The 12,276-nt window shown below is 31.3% G+C and overlaps 1 protein-coding gene across 1 annotated transcript in view; it reads right to left on the bottom strand.

The window, feature by feature from the left end:
* IA-2 (tyrosine phosphatase IA-2) overlaps positions 1–12,276 on the bottom strand; it is a 251,237-nt gene that overhangs the window by 226,324 nt on the left and 12,637 nt on the right. The window contains exon 2 of the mRNA XM_066733157.1: positions 8,830–8,928. Within this exon, the coding sequence (XP_066589254.1) occupies positions 8,830–8,920 (91 nt within the window). The 5' untranslated portion in view covers positions 8,921–8,928. The remainder of the gene's footprint in view (positions 1–8,829; positions 8,929–12,276) is intronic.

Below are 12,276 nucleotides of genomic sequence, written 5' to 3'. Positions count from 1 at the left end.
AATTTAAGCAAATTTGGTGTTAACCTACGTTTCTTCAAAACACCGGTTAATTTGACACTTTTTGAACTGTTTGAAGTAGGCTGAAAAGAGAGACACAGAGAGATAGAATAATCAATCGTTCGTTTCGACCACTCTTAATCACCCTACTTCAAACAGTTCAAAAGTGTCAAATTCACCAGTGTTTTGAAGAAACGTAGGTTAATACCTAATTTGTTTAAATTCACAAGTGTTTAAATGCAAAATCAGTGATAGTGTGCTTTCTGGAAATCATCGAGGAGCCAGTTTGAAGCTTTTTCAAAAACTTCGATTTAAAGGAATTTGCAGAACATTTAATGGGTGAGTTTAGTTTTCTCTTTCATCAATGTATTGATTTTGAATCATTCCCTTTAGCTTCGTTAGTAGAAAGAGAATGCCCTCATGCATTGTCTGTTAAGTTATCATTGCGCTCGCGCGATATCTTAGCTTTTGATAGTTTCCTTTACATTGCGTCAACTCGCTCTTTCCATCAAATCAGTCAATGATGCTTGTACTGAATTGAATTGGAATTGTAATGTAAAGGATTTTGTTATTTTTAAAATTAATCTAATAGCCAGATTAAAGAAATAAATAGCAAAAGTATTACCGCACGCGATCGATAATTTTTACATTCTAGCTGGGTGCTCATCAATTGTTTTTCACTTTCTCCACTTTCCATTATGCAGTTAAAGTCGTTCGAAAAGGACTGAAAAAGGGTGATTTTTAAATAGAAATAACTTTTAAATCTCTTGAACGATTCGAACGAAATTTTACACGTGCACTCAGTTTGTCACCCCTAACCTCCAGTTACGAGAAAAGGCGGTCGTTTCGTTACACCCTGTATATGAGCAATTCCACCAATTCGGGAACTGGTTTACCGACGCATATCCCAGATTTTTTTGATATTCTCAGATCTTGTACTCTTTATCGAAAAATGATTCACTAATTTTTTTCAGAATTTTTTATCCATTATTTACGACGTGGTTATATTGGAAATTTTTTGATTTTAAATACGTCCTACCTTTTAATTTATTTTCTATACTTTTTCAAATAACTTAATAAATTTTGTTCACACCTGATTTCCATGTAAAAAAATCTCACCCTTCCAGTGGAATATTTTTCTAGTAACATCACTTTATACCGAAGAAATTAGCGTTTAAAGTATAAAAATCAATTTTTCAAGAAATGTGTATTTTTTTTTAGTGTTTTTTTCGTAAAGTTGAGACAAATTCACATGGAACCTGTAACTTTCAAAATGGAATTCCTATTAAAACTCGTCGAATCGATAATAATAAAAAGAAAAAGAAATAATAAATAGTTTACCGCAAGTATTATGGACTATCTCGGTTCTATGGGACGTTTTTTCCAAGTATGACACTAGAGTCTGTAATATTTATTCGAAATGACTTAATTTTATTACTGTAAGTGCCAGTGTATTTGCGTAAAAGTCGAGATTACGTAAGGAGTACCAACCAAAATTTTTTGTTCCCCAACCCTAAATATACTCTTGTTTTGAAAGTTCAAGGTTTAAAATTTGTAGGTTTGAAGTTGATTTAAAAATAAAAAATTATATACAGAGTAGAAAATCACATTGGGGGAGCTATTACTGCAATTAAACAAATTTAATCTGGTACTCCTACATAATCCCGATTTTTACGCAAAGACACCGGGACTTACAATAATAAAATTAAGTCATTTCGAATAAATATTACAGACTCTAGTGTCGTACTTGGAAAAAAAGTCCATCAGAATCGAGATAGTCCATAATACTTGTGGTAAACTATTGATTATTTCTTCTTTTTATTATTATCGATTCGACGAGTTTTAATAGGAATCCTATTTTGAAAGTTACTGGTTTCATGTGAAATTTTTTCAACTTTACGAAAATAGTACTAAAAAATAAAACGCATTTCCTGAAAAATTGATTTTTATACTTTAAACGCTAATTTCTTCGGTATAAAGTGATGTTTCTAAAAGAACAATTATTCCACTGGAAAGATGAGATTTTTTTACATGGAAATCACGTGTAAAAAAATTTAAAAAGTTATTTGAAAAAGTATAGAAAATTAATTAAAAGGTAGAACGTACTTAAAATTAAAAACTTTCCAATATAACCACGTCGTAAATAATGGATAAAAAATTCTGAAAAAAATTAAAGAATGATTTCTCGATAAAGAATACAAGATCTGAGAATATAAAAAAAAATCTGGGATGTGCGTCGGTAAACCAATTCCCGAATTGGTGGAATTGCTCATATACGGGTGTTCCACTTAAAGTGACCTACAGCATAGATGAGCATAGATACAAAAACATGCGTATCTTTTTAACTATAAGAGATATTCAATTTTTGCATATAACTTTTTTCAAAGCCAATAACAAGAGGCTCAGAAAAGATCCTACGCAAAAATTGAATATCTCTTATAGTTAAAAAGATACGCATGTTTTTGTATCTATGCTCATCTATGCTGTGGGTCACTTTAAGTGGAACACCCATATATATATATACTAATGAGGTTCTTGCAAAATTCTTGCGAGAGAGTTTTTATGTTAAATGTAATAAATTAAGCAAATTGTCTTGAAATGAAGAATTAGTAGAATAACACGAGCACTTATTGTGGGTGAAATTAAAGGGAGTGTTCTATCGCTTGTAGGCCAGTGAGAAAAGATACGCAGAAGTAAGGGGCTCGCAATATTATAGGAAGGGAAAACAGAGGGTTGAAGGGGTAGTCAAGGGGAGGGTGGGGGTTAAAAAGGAACATAGGTTTGCGAAGGCGGTGGCTGCGTGGGATGACGACGGCTCGATAACGCTCCAGTGGCTAGCATAGGCGAACACACACGCAATCTCTCTCTTCAAAATTTAACTCTACATATATTTCTCTCTCTCTCTCTCTCTCTCTCTTTCCTCTTCCAAAACATTGCATTTCAATCACGCACCTTGCCGTCTTTGTGTACTTCGATTAATAATTAAATATATAGTAAATAAATATTTGCATGAGAGATTTATAAATCTTTAACGAAACATGGGCAAATCTTAAGTGAAGATAGAGCTTTATAGCCAGGCGCTGCACTTGTATCTATTATTCGTATATTATTCTTCCTTTTTCTTTTCACTTGTCAATTTAACTGCAATATTTGTACACGTCTCGCAATGTACGTTTTTATTAATGCTTCATTATAATAATGAAATATTTACCCGAGATCTATATGGGTTTTTAACAAACTTGTAGGATGAGTTTTAAGTAGAAACGGAGTTTTATCGCCAGACAATTTATACGTATTTTTTCTTAGTATTGTTCTTATATTTGGTGTATTCGTTAATTTATTTTATTGTAATCTTTGTACTTAAACAGAGCACCTCGATTTTACATGAATAATGATAAACATTTTTATACGAATATATTTGCTCGACATTATTGTTTCAAACGTGCCATTTTACTGTGGACTAATGTTAGGTAGAAATGAAGTCTCGCGGAGTCAGACGACGTGTAATTATCGATTTCTTATAATTATTGAATAATTCTGATTATTTAACTATTCTTATATTTTTTTCATTTGCCGAAGTTTACACAATGTTTTCAAAAATATTATTTATTTATAATATTTCCATGAAACTTTATGTAATATTGCATTAATTAACTAAATATAAAGTGTAGTACTCCTAGTTTTATTATTATTATCAAAAAACACGGTAGTGTATCGACAGCAAGTACATATACAGTAACGAAACGACCACCTACTGGAGGTTTGGTGTAACAACCCGAGTGTACGTCCAAAATTTCGTTCGAATCGGTCAAGGAGTTTTAAAGTTATATTCCCGTTCAAAAATTACCCATTTTCGCTCCCTTTCAAACGACTTTAACAGCACAATGGAAAGTGGAGAAAGTGAATAAACAATTGATGAACACCCCGTTAGAAAGGAAAAATTATCGATCGCGCGCAGTGATACATTTTCTATTTATTTCTTTAATCTGGCTATATAAATTAATTTTAAGAATAGCAAAATCCTCTTTACTATAATTCCAATTCAATTCAGTACATATATCATTGACTGAATTGATGGAAAAAGCGAATTGACATAATGAAAAGAAATGTATCAGAAGCTAAGATGTAAAAAGTGCACTAATAATAAGTTAATAAGCAATGCATGAAAGCGTTTTCTTTCAGCTGACGAAGCGCTGAAGAGAATGGTTTAAAGTCAATGCATCAATGATAAAGGAAATTAAACTCACTGATTTAATGTTCACCAAGTTTCTTTTAAATCGGAGTTTTGGAAAAACTTCAAACTGGCTCCTCGATGACTTGCAGAAAGCACTACCACAGATGTTGCCTTTAATCACTCGTGAATTTAAAGAAATAAGTATTAACCTACGTTTTCTCAAAACACTGGCTAATTTGACAGTTTTGAACTGTTTGAAGTAGGCTGAAGAAAGATACAGAGAGAAAGAATACTCAATAAATAGTTTCGACCATTGTTATCAGCCTTTTTTTCCCTTTATTTTGCTAATTGCTCCTTTCTCTGTCGTTCCGACTACTTCACAAGGGAAGTATGTGCGTGCGTAGATAGACCAATATTTTCAACGAGACTTTCCCATTTATCAAATTTTTGTTAGAGAAATTTTAAGCATTACACATTTTGGTCGAAACTAATTATTGATTACTCTATCTCTCTCTTTCTTTCTCCTCCTCTGTTTTTCTCTTCAGCCTACTTCAAATAGTTCAAAAGTGCCGAATTAACTAGCGTTGGGAGAAAACGTAGGTTAATAATTATTTCATTAAATTTACGAGTGATTAAAGGCAAAAGTAATAATAATTCTTTGTGAAAAACATCGAAGAGACAGTTTGAAGCTATTCCAAAATTCCGATTTAAAGGAATTTGGTGAACATTAAATCGGTGAGTTTAATTTTCTCATTATTGACGCATTCATTTTAAAACATTCCTTTCAGCTTCGTCAGCAGAAAGAGAACGCTTTCATGCATTACTTGTGTTAACTTATTAGTGCACTTTTTACATCTTAGCTTCTGATACTTTCCTTTTCATTACGTTAACTCGCTATTTCCATCAATTCAGTCAATGATACTTGTACTGGATTGAATTGGAATTATAGTGAATAAGATTTTGCTATTCTTGAAATTAATTTAAATAGTGAAATTAAAGAAATAAATGGAAACTTTATCATCGCGCGCAATCGATAATTTTTCCTTTCTAGCGGGGTGTTCGTCAATATTGTTTTTTCGCTTTCTCTACTTTCCATTGTGCTGTCAAAGTTATTCGAAAGAGACCGAAGAAGGGTGATTTTTCAACGGGAATATAACTTTTAAACTCCTTGACCGATTCGAACGAAATTTTGAACGTACACTCAGGTTGTCACCCCGAACCTCCGGTTACGAGAAAAGGCGGTCGTATTGTTATACCTTGAATATATCGTTGAGCGCTACCGTGTAATTATTATTATTGAACCGCAGTTTTTTTCTGTAGAATATATTACGGTATCAAGAGACACGGTAGTGTCTCGACGGCAAATATATATAAAAGTAGATAATGACATATCTATACCGCCGAACACTACCGTGTAACTTATACAGCAAGTTTGGCCGTCTCAATTTTTAAACCAATTTATTTCAATGAATGATCAATTGTCATGATTTAAGTAAAGCTCTCCTTAAATTGCATTTGAACAAGCTTTCATCCCACAAAAAACAAGCTTCGCTTGTAAAAAAAGGACGGCAAGTACATAAGTCGTATCTAGCATGATTAAAATATAGTAATATAAAATATTTTAATTAAAAATAATAGTGAAATCCAAATGTTAGGCAAGTATAAATTTTTACTATGATAAAAATTGAAATTTGGAAAAAATGTAAATAGTAATACAAAAATTACTTGACGGACCCGTTGTATGCAATCGTATTAAATAGCCACATTTTTAACTTACGAGAAGCAACGCTTATATAGCAAGATAGTGACTTACACATGGATATTACGGGCCCGGCAATTAATTTTTGTATTACTATTTACTTTTTTCCAAATTTCAATTTTTTCCATGGTAAAAATTTATACTTACCTAACATTTGGATTTCACTACTTTTTTTAATTAAAATATTTTATATTACTATATTATTTATGCTAAATACGACTTATGTACTTGCCGTCCTTTTTTACAAGCGAAGCTTGTTTTTTGTGGGTCCATTTTACAGCAAAAATTATGTAAAATACGTGTAGCCAAAGTATTCTTTCTTTTTTCTTCTTGAGCAGACATTCTTTCGATAGTCTTATAATAGAATAGTAGTAGGGGAGGGGCGAAGAGGGTAGAGTAAGAATATTCTATCAATGTTTACGCGCGCACGTATTTAGCAATATATATGTGTAACAGCAATGATGCTTTTATTTTTAACCACATATTCTTGAGCATAAACTAAGTAGAAAACTCCTATACTATGACATTCGCAAACACATAATTGCTGAGATAATTCAATTTTAAACCGATAAATCAGGGCTTCGATTCAACGGAAAAATTACTTTAATTTCACTTTCGTTGACAGTTCCCCTTTAATAAACAAAAGAAGTTTGTACTTCTCCATCGATCCGTAGTGTCGTACACGCACGCAACTACGCCGATTATTAATATTACCTCCTAATGTCCTACATTCCTAATTCAAGCACCATATGAAGTTTATTTCTTGCAAATTTTAAAAGGATCCTCAAAAGCGCCTACTAAGTTCAAAATTGTGGAGAATGATACGTCATTATTTTTAGATTAATTTTGAAGCCGCTTAGTCTTTTCGGTGACATGACATATGAGCTGCTCTACAATAGTCAAAATATAAATATTATATTTAAACAGCGATTATAAGAAATTTTATTTTTCTCTGTTTTTCAAAATTCTGCTTTTTCAAAAGATAGAGCAGTTTGCTACATCATTGGAAATGCAAAATTACTCGAAAATTGAGTTTTAAGTAATGCCATAGACTTCTATGATAATTTTGACCTCAGTAAGGGGATGCATTGCGCGTTGAGAAAGTACTTCCGAATTATCTTCTACAATTTAAAATTTTTTAATATTTTCATAGGGACTAAATTGGCTTGTATTGATCTACTTAATTAACGTAATAGCTTATTTTTTGGATTAAAAAATTTTTTAAATCGGATATTAATAATAATATTGTATTTCCCATCAATAATTTCGAAAAAGGGAGCCTTTACGACACTACGCCAAACTGCAACGAGTAATTTGAGACCAAAAATAAGCAAATATTCCCATAAATGTAGGAGATTTTTTGTAAATACTATTGTAGCGCAACAATGGCAAATTTTCACATTTTTCCTTGTTGCGCTACAATAGTATTTCCAAAAAATCTCCTACATTTATGGGAATATTTCCTTCTTATTGGTCTAAAATTACTCGTTGAAGTTTGACGCAGCGTCGTAAAGGCTCCCTTTCTCGAAATGTTTGATGGGAAATAAAATATTATTATTAATATTCGATTAAAAAAATGTTTTTTTTTAATCCAAAAAATAAGCCTTTACAAAGTTAATTAAGCAGATCAATACGAGCTAATTTGGTCCCTATGAAAATATTAAAATTTTTATAATTGTAGAAGATAATTTGGAAATACTTTTTCGACGCGCAATGCATTTTTCATTTTATAAAAGTACAAGCGGCAAAATTAAGAGTAATTTTTGGTTAATGCCATAGATTATTATTCATAGTTTTCTCACGTTCTTCGGTACGAGAAGATTCCACATAAGTTGTAAATACTTATATGCTTTCCTTTTCATTTTATTACGATTTCCCTTGTGAATTAATAAATATTTCATTTAGGTGACAATATCACCTTCTAGTCACTGTAAACTAGATTCCGGTTTATCAAACGGCTAGTTGAGCAAGTCAATTTAGGCAGACACTATGCCAAAAGTATTAGGCAAAAATTATGGAGAATCTATGGTATAAAGAAAAATTAGTCTTAATTTTGTGACTTGTCCCTTCATAAAATGAAAAAAGGCTTATTTTTTCTTAAAGGGATACCTCAAGCTCTCCACTTAGATCGAAATTTCTAGAGAAGAGTATGGCTTTATTTGAAAATCTCTTTTGCGCGAGTCATTTTGATCATCCAATGATGCACACAGCAAATTGCTCTATCTGATGAAACAGTAATATTTTCCAAATCAGAAAAAAAAAATGATTTCTTATAATCGCTTTTTAAATATAATGCTTATTTTTAGACTACCTTAGAGCAGTTCATATATCGCGTTACCAAAAAGATAAAACGACTTGAAAATGAATCTACAAATAATGCCGTATTATTCTCCAGACTTATAAACTAAATGGATGCTGTCTACGATTCTATCAAAAATAGGCAGGAATTGAATTTCATCAGCGCCAGGATCAGGAATGTAAGAGATTAGGAGGTAATATTAATAATCGGCGTAGTTGCGTAAGTGTGTGTATGTGCGTGTACGACAATACGGATCGGTGGAGAAGTACAAACTTCTTTTGTTTTTTGAAGGGGAACTGTCAACGAAAGTGAAATTAAAGTAATTTTTCCGTTGAATCAAAGCCCTGATTTATCGGTTTAAAATTCATTCATCTCAACAATGATGCTTTTACGTATTAATGGTACATGACTTTTCAACTTAGTTTATGCTTAAGAATATGTGGTTAAAATTAAAAAAGGATTATTGCTGATACACCCTGTATATTAGCGTTTCATAAATAAGATAACGTTTCAAGGGGACTAAAAAATCTCATTTGTACATTAATTCTTTTGTTTTATAAGTAAATTATTCTTTAAAGAGAGTTATTGTATATTACTGACCAACATCTCCATCCGCCAAGATTGCATGATGAAGGATGCTGAGCAGCAGCAACAGCTCCAATCCCCCTCTCCACCAACGTTTACGCCCCATAGGTATTCCTGTAAGACAAAAATTTTCAAATTTCTTGTTCTCTTTTATATATAGGATATAATAGATTATAAAATTTAGAAAAATAGCATTTAATGTATGTTGAACAAAATTGAAAATGTTCTTGTCACATTGTGGGATTTATGTCCTCCCACTCTATGACTAGCAGTCCATATGCTGATGAAAGCCTAAAGAGTCCAAGCAGTGTGAAAAAAATTTCACTATATGGCAACAATGTCGTTTACTTTTAATAATCTCACGAGACATCAAACTAATACATATTATTTACCTTCATGTAAAATTGTATATTTAAAAATATCGCTAATACTCTGTCTAGGGAGATGCGCCAATAAATGAATAAAAAGACTAATAAACCTCGATTGTTACTCAAACATTATAATTAGAACACTGCAAGTCTACACTGTGTGTACACCAAGTTTTACAATACTAATCGTAATGTGCTATTGCTCTAAATATTTAAATTCACCAAAAATTTCATAATTATTTTTACAATGAAACTGAAATTCCTGTTTATTTCTTCCAATGTTATAAAAAACGTTGCATGATAAAACTGTACGAAACGCTTTAATAAAAATTGTGTATGTGGCAGATGGAGTTGAAGTCACCGGATATATATAATAATTAATGAACGAAATAACCGCTCCACCGGTTGTTGCTCAAAAGCTTTAATTAAACTCATCATCGTATTTCCCTTCTATATCTAAATGTTTAATTCAGGAAACTTTTAAGTTCCTCATCATTGTTTTTACAATAAAATCAACATTTTTTATTTTCTCTTCGAATATTATACAAAAAAAATATAAACAATTATAAAGCGTTTAATACGCGGTAAACTAAACTGAGCATGTAGTGTGTACCACTGTACCTGCAGCTTTTGACAGTAGCGGGAAACAAAGAGCTACTCCAGCATGACCGGCGCGTTGTCGCACAAAACTGTAATTAAACCGTGGTGCAGCATATCGTTTTATAAGTTTAATCGTCATATCTTCCTCCTGTGTCCACATTTTTAAATTTTGCAAACTTTATCAATTAAAACCCGCGCCAACTTGGAGCATGAATAATTTTTTGGCATCGACGACTATTTGAATATCTTTAAAGCTTCGTTCTCATCGATCGATAAAATATGATTAATATAGAAAACCAACTGTTTGCATGACATTGTACATAGAAGCTGTATAACGGTATTCTTATTCTCCATTTTCCTATACACTGCAGCCTTTCTTTGGGAACGAGTGAAATTCGACAGTGAAATATTTAGCGCGGTTGTAAATAATGTAATTTTTAATAACACATAAGCTTAACTGTTGAAACATAAAATATACAAATATTATTATATTTTTTAGACTTCTCTCACATTTTACAATAGCAAAATCATTATAACAAAATTTTTGTTAAAATTAAGAATACTTACCTAAAACTTTAATCTCATTGCTTTTATTAACCCGCCAATAGGCACGTACTTTTTTTTACATAGATAGACGCTTAGGGTGCCACGGGCACTCCATTTGTTTTTCGTTACTTATGTGTGTGAGTGAATGTAAAAAATTTACAAATTCAAATTTATTTTTCAATAAATATGATCTATGCGATGTTTCCTTTGGTATACAATAGAATTGCATGACTTTAAGTTATCTCTATCAATTAATCAGTAATACACTTGTAAGTGAATGCACAAATTTTTCGCAAAGTTATCGATAGATTTTTATCCTTGGGGTGCTCCGAACACCCCGTGCACCAATTGACTGGTTAATAAGAATATTTTTTCAACTGGTGTATGTTTTAGTAGGACATTAAATGTACTTAATGTTCTATTTTACGTGTAAAGCATGTTTTTTGGGAATTTAACAATAGTAAAATTATAATAGGACATTTTTTTAGATTTGGTTAACAGCAGTAAGGTAATAAAAATATAGTATATAAATGTAACACATATCAGTAATGTAAAATTTACAAAATTGTAAAGTATAAAAATTATAAAGAATTGCAAATATAATTTGTGCATTTAACTATTGGATAATAAGCAGTAGTTATGTATTATCGAGAAATAGAATACAGAGAAACTATAATATATACAATTTACTAGTGGTTTTACACTCGTGCAAAGTCAACTTAAGGCTCAAGGCATTGCCAGGAAGGTCAAGCACTGTTAAACTGATACTGCACATTCTACATTTACAGTAAACAATGCTCATGAAAACATTCATAGAGAACTACTCGTAAGATTAAATAAGGCTAATAAGCATATAGGTAACGACACAAGAATCATAGTTCAAGTTTTAAGAAGTTATAGGAGACGTAATTGTAAAAAATAATTATTAATAAACTTTAGGTCAATATTAACAGATATAATTATAAATGTACAAATTATACTAATGAAATTGTATTACAACGATGTAAATGTTATAAATATATACAGGGTGTATTAGCAATGATGTTTTTAATTTTAACCACATATTCTAGAGGATGAACTATGAACTAAGCAGAAAAGTCCTATATTATAACATCCGTACAAGCATCATTGCTGAGATAAATCAATTTTAAACCTATAAATCAGGAACTTGCTTCAACGGAAAGATTAATTAAGTCTCACTTTCATTGACAGTTCCCTTTCGATAAACAAAGGAAGCTCCACTTCACCGTTCCGTATTTCCACACGCACACATTTGAAACTATACTACTTATAAATATTACCTCCTGACGTCCTATATTCCTAATCCTAGTGCTGTAGAAAATCAATTTTCTACATATTTTAAAAAAATCCTCGGAAACACATACTAAGTTGAAAACTCTGGGTAACAATACAACGTTATTTGCAGATTAATTTTGTAACCGTTTTATCTTTTCGGTGATGCGCCCTATGAGCTGCTCTAAGGTAGTCAAAACAAAAATATATTAAAAAAATGATTATAAGAAATTTAATTTTTTGTGGTGTTTGAAAATATTACTGTTTAATCAGATAGAGCAGTTTGTTGTATCATTAGAAGAGCAAAATGACTCAAAAATATGGTTTCAAGTAATGTCATAGTTTTCTCTGGAATTTTCGACCAAAGTGAAGAACTTGATGAATTCCTTTAAGAATAAATAAGCCTTCTTCCATTCTTCGAAAGGATAAGCTAAAAAGTGAAGAATATAACTTTTCCTTGATGCCATAGATTATTCATAGTTATGGTTTAATACATTTTGCATATTGCCTGCCTGAATAGACATGCCAATAAAACTTGTCAATTACTACGCCAGATTTTAGTTTATAGTGATTAGAAGATAGCATGATACTAAATGAAATATTGATCAATTCACTAAGAAAATTGTATTTAAAGGTAGAGGAAAGGATAAGTATT

The sequence above is a fragment of the Prorops nasuta genome, unplaced genomic scaffold (genome assembly GCF_024137725.1).
Source record: "Prorops nasuta isolate Cenicafe-Biocafe unplaced genomic scaffold, Cenicafe_Pnas_1.2 PNAS00010, whole genome shotgun sequence".
NCBI lineage: Eukaryota > Metazoa > Arthropoda > Insecta > Hymenoptera > Bethylidae > Prorops > Prorops nasuta.
This window is presented reverse-complemented; position numbering and strand designations above follow the sequence as displayed.